Raw genomic sequence first — 15,681 nt, forward strand, 5'->3', positions numbered from 1 at the left:
ATATGATAAGATAAAGAAATTAAAACAAGTGCATTAATAATATTACAATATTATATATATAATATTGTAATATTATTAATGCACTTGTTTTAATTTCTTTATTGTATATGATAAGATGAATTATATATATATATATATATATATAAAGAAATAATTGTATGCGCAACGTTAATTTCAAATAAAAAGTAATTTATCACTCACTTATGTAAAATATCACTCAATTATGTAAAGTCAAAATTATTGTATTAAATAAACTTTATATTTTATATTTTTTAAAATAGGTATTTTTTCAAATAATTATATAGAATACTGAAAAAGTCTTTCTTTTAAATATAAACTCACAAAATTTTATATGTATGGTTTTGTCTCTAACACTTATTCAATTTCTCGTTCGAATCGTTTGAATAAATAAAATAAAAACACAGAACAGATGCATTATTTCGCACAAGTAAGAGTTAACAGAAAAATGTAAGACACTTACCTCACCCTTTCTCCGCTGTTGCCCGATGCCTCCTAGGCCTGCACATCTTTTCAGATTTCCTTGTTGCACTAACACAACACTCACTCGCGAAAATCATCGATCGCGCAAAATTTCGGGTACTCCCGTACGCGATGTGAAATACCGCGGAACACACCAAATATTATTAACAAATATCGCGTGACTTTCTACGATACAAATTACTCAATCTAACAACTTGCATTTTTGATTCGGAAGAATAGGATAATGGATAAAAACACTTTTGAATTGGCGATATAAAACGCAACGCGAGCATCGAAAGTATAATCTACGGTAAAGAAGTAGTCATTAGTCCGCAGCGAAACGATATTTTACAATTTTTGCCATTCAATCTAATCCTCGAAATAAATTATGTGAGCAAAGTTTCCAGCGATAAATAGTTGTTATTAATTGCAACAGTTAATCGAGATAATTTTCGATTACATTTACATAATGTAACAATGTGCGATAAGCGACTTTCTTTACTTTCTGCCCGTTTGAATTGCGAAGAACGACAGAGTGCGAACGCCGAAGTAGTACAAATTTCTCTCTTTTCCCGAAAATGGAACAGAATACACGAAATCGATAGATAATTAAGAGTACGCGGTACGTAAACGCGATGTAACCGCGACAAAGTACCGACAAAATACAAAGTTTTAGATGAGTTAATCTCGTGAAATGTCTATGTATACGTTGATAAAGAGCCGTCGCCTCAACATGCAATTCGTTTCTCATTACAAGTTGTAAAAATTGAATAATTAATCGAGGAACGTTACTTGTTACTAATAAAGGTGTGCAAATCAATAGCGTTTTATCCCTGCATTTAGTGCGATCGAGTCTCGGAAACTGTTAACGCAAAAGTAATACGACGCACGGACCGACTCTCGTTGCTGCCTGCCGGCTCGACGTTCGGCGAGCGAATGATAGCGCGGCGACCTTCAGGTACCTGGTACACAATGGCACGCAAAAACATCGTACGTCACCGCGCCGATAGAAAAACGGCAACGAACGTTGAGAATTCGTTGTTGTTTTTCTATCGGCGCGGTGACGTGTCCCGCCTACGAAATTGTAAATACTGTACTGAATATTTTACATTACTTTGTTCCGCGACTGTTACTACGTTTTGTGTATCATTCTGCGGACTTATTGGTGTTGATTAAATGAACGATTAATTCTGTTCAATCAAGAAAATATTTCGAAACAAATCAAACAAAAATCGTTGTTACTTAAATTCTAATTACTAAAATTAGAGATTTTACCTCAATAGTTGATGCATACAAATGTATATTACTAAATCACAAATCTTTATTCACTATGAATCTAAAAGAGAAGTGAAGCACACCGCGCTTCGAGAAGACCAATCGGCATCGCGGAAAGGAGGCTCAACTGTTCGCGCTGGTAACATTTCTTTTTTAGAAAGGGAAAATGATTATAAACTTAATATCGGCTCGAAACAAGGATGATAATAAAATTATAAATTTTCTTCTAAATTTTATCGTATGAAATATAGTTTCACGTAATTTTTATTTTCTACAAAGTATTTCATACAAAATAATTTAAAAAAATAAGTCGCTTCTTACAACTTCAATTTAAATCTTTGTACGATTTGAAGGCATCATTTACAAAGCTGCCTCGTGCGTTATAGCGTAACGATGTTAATAAGTACATAATTTATCTTAAATGTTAATAGTTCTTAAATTATTTATATCTATAAAAATCTATGAGTCTTAATAGTTGTAAACTAGGAATTACTGATGCCTTCTCATATGAATTTAGGTAGAACAGGTAGAACACATATACATTTTCTACGTATGTATACACAAAATGTATAAATGTGTCGATTGTGCACAAATTCATGTGGGAAGGCATCGATGGTTCCTAGTATATCCATGCTAAACAAGTAAAACGTGAGAATAAATTTGAAAAACATGTAGGCATAAAAATTATATTTAAGGAGAAAAAATGTTGAAGGAATTTACGAATTTCAATAGAATAAAATCTTAGAAGCATGGACAATAGTCCTTATAAGCTATTTGTTTAATAGTACTTATGAATACCAATAATCCATTTTCTATACATTCTGAATTTTTCGCTCAGATTTCATTACGCGTACTTGATCAAATAAAAAGCTAACATTCGATTGCTCAAGATTACAAGAAGATTAATTAATTTTAATAAATATCTTTGAAAAAAAACTATCGTGCACTTTCAGTCGCAGCACAATTTTCAGGAGTATACTCTAAGTAAAATATTCTTCACATCTCACTTTATCTCGATATTTATAAAAATATAAAATACAATTTTCCGATTATATGGCAAGAATATTTACTGTATATGCTTCAATTGCCTTACGGTAGCATTTATACATATCCTCCTTTTGGAAAGACAATTCTGAAGTAAATATAACTATCATTATGTTTAACGGTTGCCAGAATGGCACTAGGACTTAAGGAGAGAACCGTGGTATCCAAGAATGCACTCGTCTATGACGTCCGAGATTGCATTTCGGCTTCAGAAGAGCCAATAAAGCTAAACCCGCTCCTAAGACCGACACGCCGCACAGGGCGCCAGCTGTAATATCGTGAAGGGGTGTGCCGTCCCTCGGGGATTTAGCGGCGAGCAGCAGAAGACCAGCACAGCTCAGTGCCGACAGTCCAGCCAGACCAAGTCCTGTCCAGGTCTTTCGCAGACTTCTGCATGCACCTGCTAGAGCGCAACAGGCACCGCAGCCGACTGCGCTATCAAAGTAGTATCTAAAAACAATGTTTTTCCGATTAAATATTGATTTAAACCATTAACGTTATTGATATAAATTTAAAACTATTTACGGATAGCGTATGCTTCTAAAACGTTCAAGTAATAGCCGTTTGAGTGAAATCGATGCCGAATATTATAATTTCTTGTTTAAAAATTTCTAAGAAGCAACATAAAGAAATTGTACCTTCTCCCTTGCGACCAAGACAGGTACAGGGCGAGGCCGCATGTGAGAAGACCGACCAATATCAAAAGAATCGGTGCGCTCCTTCTGTCATTTTTCTCCATGCCGCTCGCCAGCGTCGTATTCGCGTCGCTATTCGGAGGAGATAACGGCGGTACCTAATACGAGAAAACCTTCATTAGATTCAGTGATTATTTCTTTTCATCTGTTGTATCATTATCCGCTTGGTTCAACACATCACTTACAACGGCGGTTCGTGCCATAAACGCGCTTTCTACGCTTTGATAATTCTTCTGCTCGGCGGGCACCACCTGATACTTGGGAGATCCGGACATCATCGGCATGGACTCGAGGCCGCTTTCCGTATAAGCGTAGCGAGGTGGCGGTTCATGGCTCATGTTCATTAAATCGACCGGCGCGGTGCCAACGTAACGTAGCCGGCCGCAATTATTAGCTGGACAAAGATCCTGCTGCCGGGATGAGTTCTCCAGCAGAGGAAGACATCTGCGAGCTGAGGATTCCTTGTTAGGCGTCGAAGTCTGAGGTCCCGTCGGCGAGAAGGCACGGTGAGGTGTGCCGTGAGGAGTTGTGCGCGTTGGACTGAAGGTACGACCTGATAGAAAGTGACAGATAAAACAAATATTCCACTTTGTTAATTGACAAATTGTTTGAAAATTAATTAATTAAGTGTACAAACAGCGTCGCGTGAGAGAATCTGGAGAACGCGATAGTTTCCATTTCCGAGAATATATTTCTTTAGGATTTGATATGCTCCGATGGATTTATCATTGTTTTCAAATTGAAATGATATTCACTCATTACTATATCGTGACAAATATTATATAGTATAATATAGGAGGTACATTATATGCACATTAAAGAGGACAATGCAATAATAAATTTGAAACCATTTGGAGATCCGCCAGGAGTGAGTGCCCTTCGTTGCGGTGTGACGGTTTGATTGAATGATTGTTGTCTCTTTGGCGACAGTGTCCTCTCTTCGGATCTGGATCTCGGTTTCCTGGGTGTGGATAATATTTCATGTAGTTTCTGCGTGGCTAAGTTATTCTTTGGCGATACCGAGAGCCCGTGCGCGTTTCTCTCGGGAAGTGCCGGCGGAATCTCCTCTTGCAAAGGTACTCTGATGTAACGGCCTGTTGTAAATTGTGCAATTAGATGCGATTGGAACAACTACTTATATATTATGTTTAGTTTCCGTAAGCTCGAATAATTGATTAATTTTCATCGACCCGACTGCGAACGCACAGAAAGGCTTCACATTTCTAAAACGGCAGATAAAGGCCGGCTAATTACCCTGCGGAGTAGTGATATGTCGAGGCGTCGATTTCGCATTGCTCCACTGCGAACCGTCTTCTTGATAGACTTGGTCACCCGGTATAAGAGCGTATCTACCGGCATTGCCGCGACACGTCCGCGTCTGCGGCCCTCCTCGATCGTCTTGGTTGGTCGCCGGCGCGGAACGTTGTTGCACCTGCTGGCGTGGAATCAACTCGTACCTCGACGAGTTCCTGCGCGGCAACTGGTTGCTCTCCGCCTCGTCCTGCTCTATGTATTCATATCGCGAGGACTGGCTGTAAGTCACGCGAGTCTCCTCCGCCGGAAGACTGGCGTATCTCCGGTGCGTGGGGGCCCTGTTACCCTCCAGATAACAATACCGGTCCCGCGGCTCGCAGACAACGTCCAGCGTTGTCTCCGCCGGGGCTTGGAAGGCCGGATTGCTCTGACCCGCGGCGTGACATTGCAATTGCAACGGCGGCGGAGGCGGCGGTAAATCGTCGCTTCCTTGAAACTGCTGCGGCGGCGGCGGCGGCAGGTCGTTAACATGATCGTCCGGGATGTACTCCGATTGACGGCAGAATGATGGATTCGTGTAGCAATGCACCGGCACCGATTCAGCTGGCTGAGCCATGATTTCTGTTCGTCGCTATCTCATCGAACGACGTGTATCTTCTCGCTTCTTCGATAAAAGAGAAAAATAGTTGACGTTTTCCGCAATGCAATTTCTATTGAGAAACTTGTGATTCAAAATTTCTAAACGATCGAGAAAAGACTTAAATTGAACTGGTATATTTAGGTTTTGATCCGAACGAACAAATCTGCCGTTAAATCGCAGAGATAAATTGAGAGTTCAATGGTCAAGTCTAGGACGTTATTAGCTAAATAAGTGGTGCGTTTAACAAGATTTGAAGGACTTCTTCATGAATTATTACAGGCAGCCGTCGCAAATTCCACCCAGAATAAAATCTACTTCAAATCCACATGTTATGCCAAATACGAAAGTTAATAAATATTTTCTTTGGTAAATTTTACTGAGAAAAATTATTTCGAGTTTACGCGACGGCTGCTATTGAATATGTAGAAGTAATTACAGGGGTTAGATTTTCCAGATTTATAGAAGAAATTAGCACAAATTATCGAACACTGACGAATCTCGCTGATATTGTTAAACATAGTCCTTTTTGCGATCACAATTGCGCGCAAATTGACGAATCTTGAAACATCAACGAAATCAGAATAAAAATTTGAAACCACCACAATTTAAGATCGACCGACGAGTATGACTAGTATGCTACTGACATAAACAGGAGATCGCCAAGTCTCCAATGCGAGGTTCACTATTTGCGTCGGCGGTGAGTCAATTTCGTATGTTAATCTGCAAACCTTTTTACACATCTTTCTGCACAAATTTCAAAAATATGCCAGCACATCGAAGTTATTTCTCAGTCCCTTTTCGGTCTTAACAATTAAATGGCATTATCCCACACAAATTTTCATTTGTTCACTTGATTTCTCTGGAAAACTGGGCCGTTGAACAATCAAGAGTCTTGTCTGTATCGAAATTACGATGTACTTTTAGTTTAACTTCACCTATGTAAGCTTCAAGGACGCATTTGCAATTTCTGGAAGTTTAACGATAAACTTGGAATTTAATTCTAATTCTCATCCTAATTGTGAAATTAAGGATCACTTTCTTCCGAACAGAATATGAAATGCGACGTGTCGGCGCGTAAAAATGTCCATCAAGGATGCGCACTTTCCATCGCTACGCGATGCGCTCACGACCGTTGCCTTCGTTAAACTGTCCCGCGAGTTCCCTTAACAGCAGATGCGCAAAGGGCGTTTCTCCACGCGTTCCCTCGTATCTGCGCGTATATGCGCGCTTGCTTGGGGGGTTGTCACGGAGTTTCACGTAATACGGGCCCGGTGTCCCTTCACAGAGTAGGGGGGGGGGGCCCTTCGACTATAATGTACTTCGCTCAGGGTTTCGACCGTTGCTTCTGTTGTTCGACCATTTTCTGACGGAGTAATTTAAACTTTAAATGCCTGCCGAAGAATGCGTCTAGCGTCGGGATAAAGTGAGTTTCTCGTAACTTAATATAAAAATTTACATTCACGTAAAACACCCATGACGTTCTTGAACGATCTGTGAAATGATCGTTCGCTTTCCATAGTAAATACTTAAAAATAATATAAAAGTAACGAATATTCTTCTTCCTAGAAGAGAGAGAAATGAGGGACTTTCTGAAGGAAGCGTTGTTAGAAATAAACACTGCACGACTGCAATGTATTTGTCGATATCTACTATACTCTCGGATATCTATTGTATTCTGGGATTTAATCTCTCTGTATCGTCCACATACATCAAATTACTTCGTTTCAATTTTTCCTTTTTAACGTATGCAAATAAATACTTTCGTAATTTATAACAATAATTAATAACGAATTAAACAATATATAATTACGTATATAAAATTAAAACAGCTTCAATTTACGTGGATGGACGTGAAAGAACTCAAAGCGAGGATACCATAGCCGATTTTCTGGGCAGCTGCCACGACCGTTGAGACGCGTGCCCCGATAGAGTAACAGCTGCTCCAACACGAATGCATTTCGGTCGCAAACACATATCGTTTGCCCTGCTCGCTCTCACCGAGTACCGAATGTATGTCTCTCGTCCTCTTAGGCATACCGGCACGTTAACGGCCGAAAAGTCATTTTAATGAAAGGATTCGAAACGGCGCGCGTGGCCTATCTGACGGGAGCGCCAAAAGCACGCGTTTTTTTTTAAGTCTTTTTACGGCTACACGCTCGCGTGAAAGTACAGAGAAAAAGAGATCTCGCGAGATAGAGAGAAACCAGATCGACCCCTCGATCGACATATTTTCACGCTTCAACTGCTAATCGAATCGTCGCGTGCAAGACTCGGGATGACTTAAGATTACTCTGTCAAACGTTTTCTTGTTTCTGAAGAATGTCCAGAGGGGTATCTCCTTATTTCCGCATTAATTCTTCGTGTTTTAAGCGACACATAGAAGAGAGACGGTGCTCGACACACTTGCTTTTCGTATTCATATTTTATATAATAGATCCAGATACTAATTTTTTGTGAAAGTCATGCTTTCAAACCAAATCAGTAAAATGCAGTGCTGGATATTATTTTGTTTATTTCCATTAGTACCATCGAGCAAATCCAACAGCCACGTCTAACTGATGCACTCATGCTGTCCGACTTGCTCCATATGCAACGGATCGCATAGATCGCAGTTATCCCCATGTTATACGGCGACATTGCGGGCACGAAGATTTCATTTCTTTTTGCACGTCCATCTAAAGGCAATTTCATCCGTTTGACTAAGTTTGCGGTTTTTGATCGGAAGTTCGATGTCTTCAATGCGACGCTCTCCTTCCTATTCGAGCTTCTCGAGAGCGCTTGACAATTTCCGCGCCTGAACGACTTATCGACGGCAGAACGATTTTGCTGCCACAACGTGAAAGTCCAACGGATTCTTGAGATCCGTTGAAATATACACCGTTATGGTGCAACGTGCGGTTTATCCGCGGCAGCCATTGGAAGCTACACTTTCTCGATCGTCTTCCTAATTACACAACAGCAATACGATGATCCCCAGCATTTCGCGCATTTCGCATTAGTCAATCATAATCCTTGTGCATCCGTAATTTACCACCATGAAGAAATGTTAAAAGAGACGCGGTAATCGCGTGCGGTTTTATTCTTTCGTCTCTGTTATTTTCTACACGCTTTTCGCGACGTTAAGATTCTCCTGCAGTCTATTAGATGGAAACTGGATACTTAGCAAGTGGTTACGTAATTTAAAACAGAGAGCCTGCTAGTAAGATTAATTACGAAAGAAAAGTAATTATTTTTAACGATTAAAGTGACTTTAATTAAATTTCTCCGTAATTAAAAGCAAATCTTAATCAAATATCATTCCAACTTAGGATCGTTAACAATTCTGTTGTGATCAATTTCACTATATAGTAATATATTATAGGGTTACAGACCTCAATTTTTCTAATACAAACTTTTAGAAACGTCTTTTGCTTTATTTCTCAGCTTATTCGATCATAAAACGGCGTTGGAGAACAATCTAACATTGAGAGAGTAATAATAATCGAAATATTGATTCTTCATTGTTTTATCTCTACAGGAATTCTGCCAAAATTCAAATGACCCAACGAAAAGGTTGTATGCCGAATTCATGTTTCTGCAGCTAAAATAAAGGTTGGCACGAAGATCCTGGGATACATTTGTTCTCCGAGGGAATTATCTTCAATTATAACGGGACCTTACTGAATGAAAGGATCGCGTTTTCGTGAGAAGCAAGTAAGATCGACAGACTGCCGTTCCAAAAAATTGCGGTCTACACAATACGGTTACTTTCCCAAAAATTCGTAGCGTTTGATTCGCGGAAATAAAAAACGCGAAAGTAGTTGACGCACTTCCATCGCTTTCTTCGATGTCAACGAAAACATATATGGTGTAAGATTAACGGAATATTTTATCTACTTTCATTCTTACTGGAATGGAAGTAGATGAAATAACATGGGTGAACATATGTTACATATCTAATTATTTTACTTTCAAGTTATTTCTCATTACTTTAAAAAAAATGTTATGCTAAGTCGGACTTAATAAAATACACAATTTTGTCTATTAAGCATATTTAAGCGCGTATGCACGAATCACATTCTTTTAAAATGTTTGGAAACAGCAATTTTAGTGTGAAATAGCAATTTCGTAATAATTCGACTTAAACCAGTAATTTCAGACGCTAACCGGCAGAAACGAGCTCGACTTCTTTCGGGTAAATCCGCGGTAACAAATCCTGAACACGTCTGACGTATCAGGAAACGATCATTTTATAGATTGTATTATTTTTATAATGGATGAAGACGGTGATATGCGAAACTGCATTTATCTTCCTAAGAACCAACAGAGATAAATCGGTATCTAAGACCGACAAGCCGCAGAGGACATGATATCGCGAAGGGTTGCGTCGTTTTTCGTTTCGTACGGAGATCGCGCGGTTATCTCTGCGCAGAGTCACGCGCTAAAGTTTTATTCCTTTTGCGTGCCCCTTTAAAATATTGTACCATTCTTATTCGCTTGAATGAATTTGCGGTTTGATCGATATTACCGGAGGTTCGATGTCTCCAATGCGACGTCCGATCTTCTCCGAGAGTGCTTCATAATTTCCGCATGAACGATTTATCAGCGGCAGAACGATTTTGCTGCAACATCGTGAAAGTCCTCTCTTTCGTCCAACCAACGGATTCTTACGATACATTGAGATGTACACCGTTATGGTGCAATGTGCAATTTATTCATCGCAGCTATTGGAAGCACTTTCTCGATCATCCTCTTAATTATACAACGGCACTAATAATGATAGTCCTGTTAGAACTGTTTCGCACAGGCAATCATGATCCCTACAAATTTGTGATTACTGTCGTGAAAACATCTTGCGAGAGACGCGATAATCGCGTGTGGTTTTCTTCATCTCTACTAAATTTTTATAACACTTTTGGTAATATTTGTCTTGCATTATATTGAAACTTGATATTTCAATAATTTAGAACAGAGAGCTAGATGATAAAATTAATTATGAAAAAAGATTATTAAATTTTAACGATAAAATTCATTACATTAAAATTTCTCCATAATTAAAAGCGACGAATATTAATTGAAACATCGCTGCAACTTAAAATCATCAACAATCACGATAATAAATTTAATAATACGTTATAATAGGTGACCTCGATATCTGAAATAACTTTTAATAGAAGCGATTCTTCTTCATTTTTCAGCTTATTCGATCATAAAACGGCGTTCGAAAGTAACAAACTGAGAAAGTGATATTTTTATATTTATTATAATCTAGTCGAAATAATAACCGAAAAAGTATACCGCTTCTTCATTGTTTTACGTATCTCTATAGGAATTCTATCGTAACGCGATCTGCGAATGATTCAACGTAAAGGTCGGTGTGCTGAGCCCACGTGTTTCTGCAACTAACAACAAAGGTTGGCTCTTGCGCGAAGATCCTGGGATACGTTTGCTCTCTGAGAGAGTTACCTTCGATTATAACGGGACTTTCACACTGAGTGGAAGGGTCATGTTTTCGTCAGAGGCAAGTGAGGTCAACTGATTACTATTCCGAAAAGTTCGCCGAGTAAAAGAACTAAATACAAATTACGCTATCACAGTACTACATTGTCAATTTCTACTTGATTATTTGTCTTATTACGCTTATTGTCATATTAAAATATTCAAGAACGTAACAAAGAAATTCCATTACTTGGAAAATAATTATTTTCACTTTTCTTCTTCCATTGCTTTTATCGGTTCCTCTTGAATGCTCATACAACGACGTACGTCATAAAGTGAGAGGAAAACATAAGATGATATCTGTCTCTCATTGCCAAGATCGTTTTCCCGCGTGAGTACAAGCCGTCGATGATGTGAACAGGATTTAACGCGAGTCGAAGGTACATTTATCCGACGCTGTTCTCTGTTGTCCCTTTCACTGCAAGTCGGTTGCGTGGGAGGCTCGTTCAGGACTTCGTAGCAATTTCAACGAGGACTAGTCTTCGTAGTTCAGTCGCCACTCAAGTATCACGCGCGAGTGATCGTTCATCAAGCCACGAGTTTAACGCTAACGGAATGCAATATCTGAAAACGTGTTTTCTCAAAGTTGACTGCATCGAAAATAATTCTTGGTCTACAGAACTGTATCAAACGTGATCGATGTACTACCGCCAGTGCGCACTGCTTAGACAAACTCGCCATTGAGATCAAGTTTGTAAAATCCACTCGTACAATATCTTATATAGTTTTGTGGGTGGTAGTTTCATCCTCAGATTTTTGTGCTTGAAAACAAAGTTGATATAAAATTAATTTACAGCGCATTAAATCAACACATAAATATTGTTAATGTAATTGAAGTTTAAGCGTTCAAAAGTATTGCTCTTATTGATGTATGATATAATATGTTGATGAATTTATTTATATTTCTCTATAATTGTATAATTTTAATCGTATAACCGATTATCACATCTAGTAAATGTTAGACTTTGGAAAATGATTAAGTTTTGATGATAAAGTTATAATATTATTTAGTAAGTCAATTAACATTATAATAAAATGATTAGAAATATTTTATTTCTTGGAATTGATATTTCATTTTTCATATTTTGTATGTCACACTTTGCAACATTATATTTAAATGAAAAAACATTTTACAATTGTTTTTGTACGAGATTTTATTAGATATATAATCCATTGTTGTATATCCTGGTGAAACGCAAATTTGCTTAAAATTTCACTGAAGATTCACACGGTTCGACGTGCTAATTCGATGTAAATACGAATACCTGGGGAAACAGGGGCACACTTGCAACATAATCGCAGCGTCTCGTAATCAGTTACGTAATCTTAGCACGAGAAAAAAAAGTAAAAGATTGACGCTAACGACGCGTCTAATCCTGCAGCCTATTAACTGAATCAATCGCATGAAAAATATTGCAATCCACGTGCAGGTTACGAGATAAAAACTGGTTTTAAGTCCATTTAATTGCAACTCTGACATAAATTCTTTATTTTGATTAGTTCAAAGTTACTGTGTAATATAATTCCCCATAATCCAATTATTCTAGAACGTTCAAGTATTGGCGCAAAATCAAATCGATTTCGAAATTGTGTATGTCAGATACAATTACGTTCCATCTACCTCACTTATGAAAAAATGTTTATTACAATGTTACTCGTGCAAGCTGTTCCGTGCGAGACTGGTTGTAGTCGGTCGCGAGCAAGCGATTGTTATCCATAGATTGCGTAAGACGTCTATCTCGCGGAAAGCGCGGAGCAAAATCCAGGCGCGGAGGTCGACAAGGACCTCAATTAAATTAAACGAAAAACGGTTGCGATAATTTATTAATCGTTCCCGCAGCGCGGAAATCAATGCAACTTCTTTTACTACATCGTCGAACATCGGCGAATTCGCGCCGTTTTAAACGTTTCCAACTCGATCCTGCATTAAATTTGATTATGGGTTACATATCCGGTGTAGTCGAATGCCGAATGAATGACTGTAAGATCATCGTATATCGTGACTCGCTTGATTATCCACGGTCGCGTACTTTCGCATTTTTATAATTTGCTTCCCGAATCAAATTACTTTGCATTGCACTTGGTACATACACTTAAAGATATATTTAAATTATTATATTATTTCCACTAATTAAATACATTTAATATAAGTCAAACAAATATTAAGATGTCGTTTAGAGATATTTATTATTTCGTTGATTAAATTAATAAAAATTATAACAAATGATAAAAACCATTTCTTTTCTATTAATTTATATCAACTTATTTCGTGTAATATTTTAATCTATTTAAATACTTTTATGAAGAATCTTATTTTTATAATTTTTAATTATACTTTGTGACATCTTAACAGCTGCTGTATTTCACTGAGTTTTTTTAATTTGACAGGACTTGTACAAGACAGGAAATGCGACGAATGCTTTACAAACAGTTTGGATGAACAATTTGTGCTGCGATATTGTGATGGACGCTTGTAAAAGTGTAAACTGTTTAATGGTGTGAACAAAAGACATAATGGACAGTGTGAACTGCATGAATTGAATTTATCTCGAACAAATGTTTCGAACATACTGTACCTGATGTAATTCACTCTGTTGATCGGATCCATCGAATTAAATGTTGTTGATGCAGTCAAGTGTACTTACTTGCAACTTAAGAAGACAATGACGGAGAACGTGTACGTTATCAAAGTGAAGACCAAACCGCCGTTGTCGTCTTTATATCCATCGGAGCGTCGTTACTCAGCATCGACGGTCGGCGGCCTGTCCTTGGTCCACTTTGGCCTCGGAGCGCTGTCCCTGCTTCTGGGTATCCTCGCCTTGTCCTTACAGGGCCCGATTTTATCCGTTGCGTGTCTGGTGCCGTTCGTGACAGGTCTCCTCGCTTGGCGACGTTGGTACATCGACCGGAACATCACCATTTTTTTCTACGGTAGTCTCTTTTCTCTGGTGGCCGCCACCCTCTGCTTCATCGTCACGATCTTTGACGTTGCGGCAGCTTCCAATAGCACTAATGGATCCCTGTGGCCGTTGGAAAAAATCCTCGAAGCTCCACGCTATTCCCTGCGTCCCGCCAAGGATTTCGCAAACGACACTCACGTAGATGATATTACGTCGACCGAGGATTCATTCAACGTCACTGAAGATCATGGATCTGCGAAGATTAATGACTCTAATAAATTACCTGTTACTTTAAAATCCCTCAGCGCCGCGTTCAACGAATCAGACTTCCGTGTCGATACCAAAAATGACGACGATCTCACGATGACGGAAGCGTCGTTTATGTTTGAAGAAAGGATGATGATATCGAGAGAAATTTTCCAGAATAAAGATACGACGAACGTAACGCAAGGATTTATGAATTTAACAAGGGAAAAGACGAAGACCTTCTGGCACAGCCATAGAGATTCGTCGCACGCCAGAATGCTGCTCACCTTAAACGTCCTGATGGCATCTCTTCTGGAGATCTTCTGGTCGCTGCTCAGCGCAAAGATCGCGTTCTGCGGAATGATAAACCGACTGCCGGAGAACAGTAATGTCGTCGCCGAATCGAAGACGACGAGGTTGCCGCTGCAAAAGAGAAAAGCCCCAGCACCTAAGCCGGACATATTGGATCACGATCACCGGTTGTCGGAAGCGCTTCAGAATTTGCAAGGTCTCACTGGTGTCGGACCGCGGCTACCCCTGCCGGAATCCAGCAGAGAATTTCGAGAAAGAGTCGAAAGATTCTTGGCAAATCAAGCAACGCATAGAGTTGTCGAAGGTGCCTGAAAAGCTAACGATTCCAAAATAAATTGTAATTTCGATAGATTTTTTATTATTTACAAAATTTCCTATCATTATCAATCTCTCTTTCACAAAATATTAATGTAATTTATTACTTTAGAATCTAAACATGTCTTATAATATTATTTTTATTGGATATTCCTGAAATTATTAATTTATATAATACGATAGATAATACAATAATATTGTATCGATCTCAGTTTCTTTTCTACTGTACACCTTGTTATTACGTTTACTTATTTCTTTTATGACGCAGATGTACATACATTTTAATTCTAATGGTAGAAATAGAAAAGGTAGAATAATTATAATATAACTTCTACTTGTCGCACCTTGTACTGAAATAACAAACTTGCATTAATATGTTTGATAAGAATGTGTCGATTCGTGTTCAAATATAAAGTTGATTAGAAACGTTTCAACAACGAGCATACGAGATAATAATTATGTTTATTACTATTTATTATATCGGACTGTCGTCTGTGTTAAAAGTAAATTTTCTCACAGTTAAAGGTCGGTTAATTAACATATTAAATCGTACTGCAACCGGATGAAAGCAATTGACTACGTGTTCTGTAAATACTTTCCAACTGGGTTTTCGATCGAGAACAGTTAACTGCCATTTACTTACAGAAGCTGAACTATTTACATAAGCTAATTATTTAAAGCCGTCGTCGCTCCACATTTATCCACGATAATCGCAACGTTATTTATTGAATTTCGTACGGATGTACTCGTCTGATTAATTAAGCGCTCCATCGTACGGTACAAAAACATTTGACATGCAGTGCGTGATATAAATCTCGTATACGTTACTGCTTAACAACCTGTGACGATGTCTATAGAACACTTTTAGCTCCGGAAGTTCTACGAAATTTCGTACGACTTGCGATGCGATACCAAGTTACATTTTATTCTCACGTAAAGGAAACTTTAGTCATTTGTTTAATAGTGGAAAAGTAATTAATATTAGTATTAAATATATCTCGTTTATCTTGGCAGTTTATCTGACAATAGTTTTAGTAATGAA

General features: G+C 38.4%; 2 protein-coding genes across 4 annotated transcripts; one reads left to right on the forward strand and one right to left on the reverse strand.

The window, feature by feature from the left end:
- Window positions 1-1,999: 1,999 nt before the first annotated feature.
- Window positions 2,000-6,553, reverse strand: LOC105565079. Of its 3 annotated transcripts, none has more exons than XM_012017941.1 (6): window positions 6,117-6,553; window positions 4,749-5,412; window positions 4,343-4,588; window positions 3,680-4,047; window positions 3,438-3,592; window positions 2,000-3,249 (listed from the first exon to the last, which is right to left on the reverse strand). In XM_012017941.1, the coding sequence occupies exons 2-6, from the start codon at window positions 5,362-5,364 to the stop codon at window positions 2,943-2,945; spliced, it is 1,692 nt and encodes a 563-aa protein (XP_011873331.1). In that variant the 5' UTR covers window positions 5,365-5,412; window positions 6,117-6,553; the 3' UTR covers window positions 2,000-2,942. The 3 variants fall into 3 exon arrangements, with proteins under 3 accessions (XP_011873331.1, XP_011873330.1, XP_011873329.1); XM_012017940.1 differs by having other exon boundaries at window positions 4,749-5,409; window positions 6,033-6,553; XM_012017939.1 differs by having other exon boundaries at window positions 6,033-6,553.
- A 4,702-nt stretch (window positions 6,554-11,255) lies between these two features.
- LOC105565080 lies at window positions 11,256-14,755 on the forward strand. Its single transcript, XM_012017943.1, has 2 exons — window positions 11,256-11,556; window positions 13,255-14,755. Exon 2 carries the CDS (start codon window positions 13,530-13,532, stop codon window positions 14,634-14,636), a length of 1,107 nt encoding a protein of 368 aa, XP_011873333.1. The 5' UTR covers window positions 11,256-11,556; window positions 13,255-13,529; the 3' UTR covers window positions 14,637-14,755.
- The last annotated feature ends 926 nt before the right edge of the window (window positions 14,756-15,681 follow it).

The sequence above is a fragment of the Vollenhovia emeryi genome, unplaced genomic scaffold (genome assembly GCF_000949405.1).
Source record: "Vollenhovia emeryi isolate VEMERY1.0 unplaced genomic scaffold, V.emery_V1.0 DF939155.1, whole genome shotgun sequence".
In the NCBI taxonomy this organism is placed as follows: Eukaryota; Metazoa; Arthropoda; class Insecta; order Hymenoptera; family Formicidae; genus Vollenhovia; species Vollenhovia emeryi.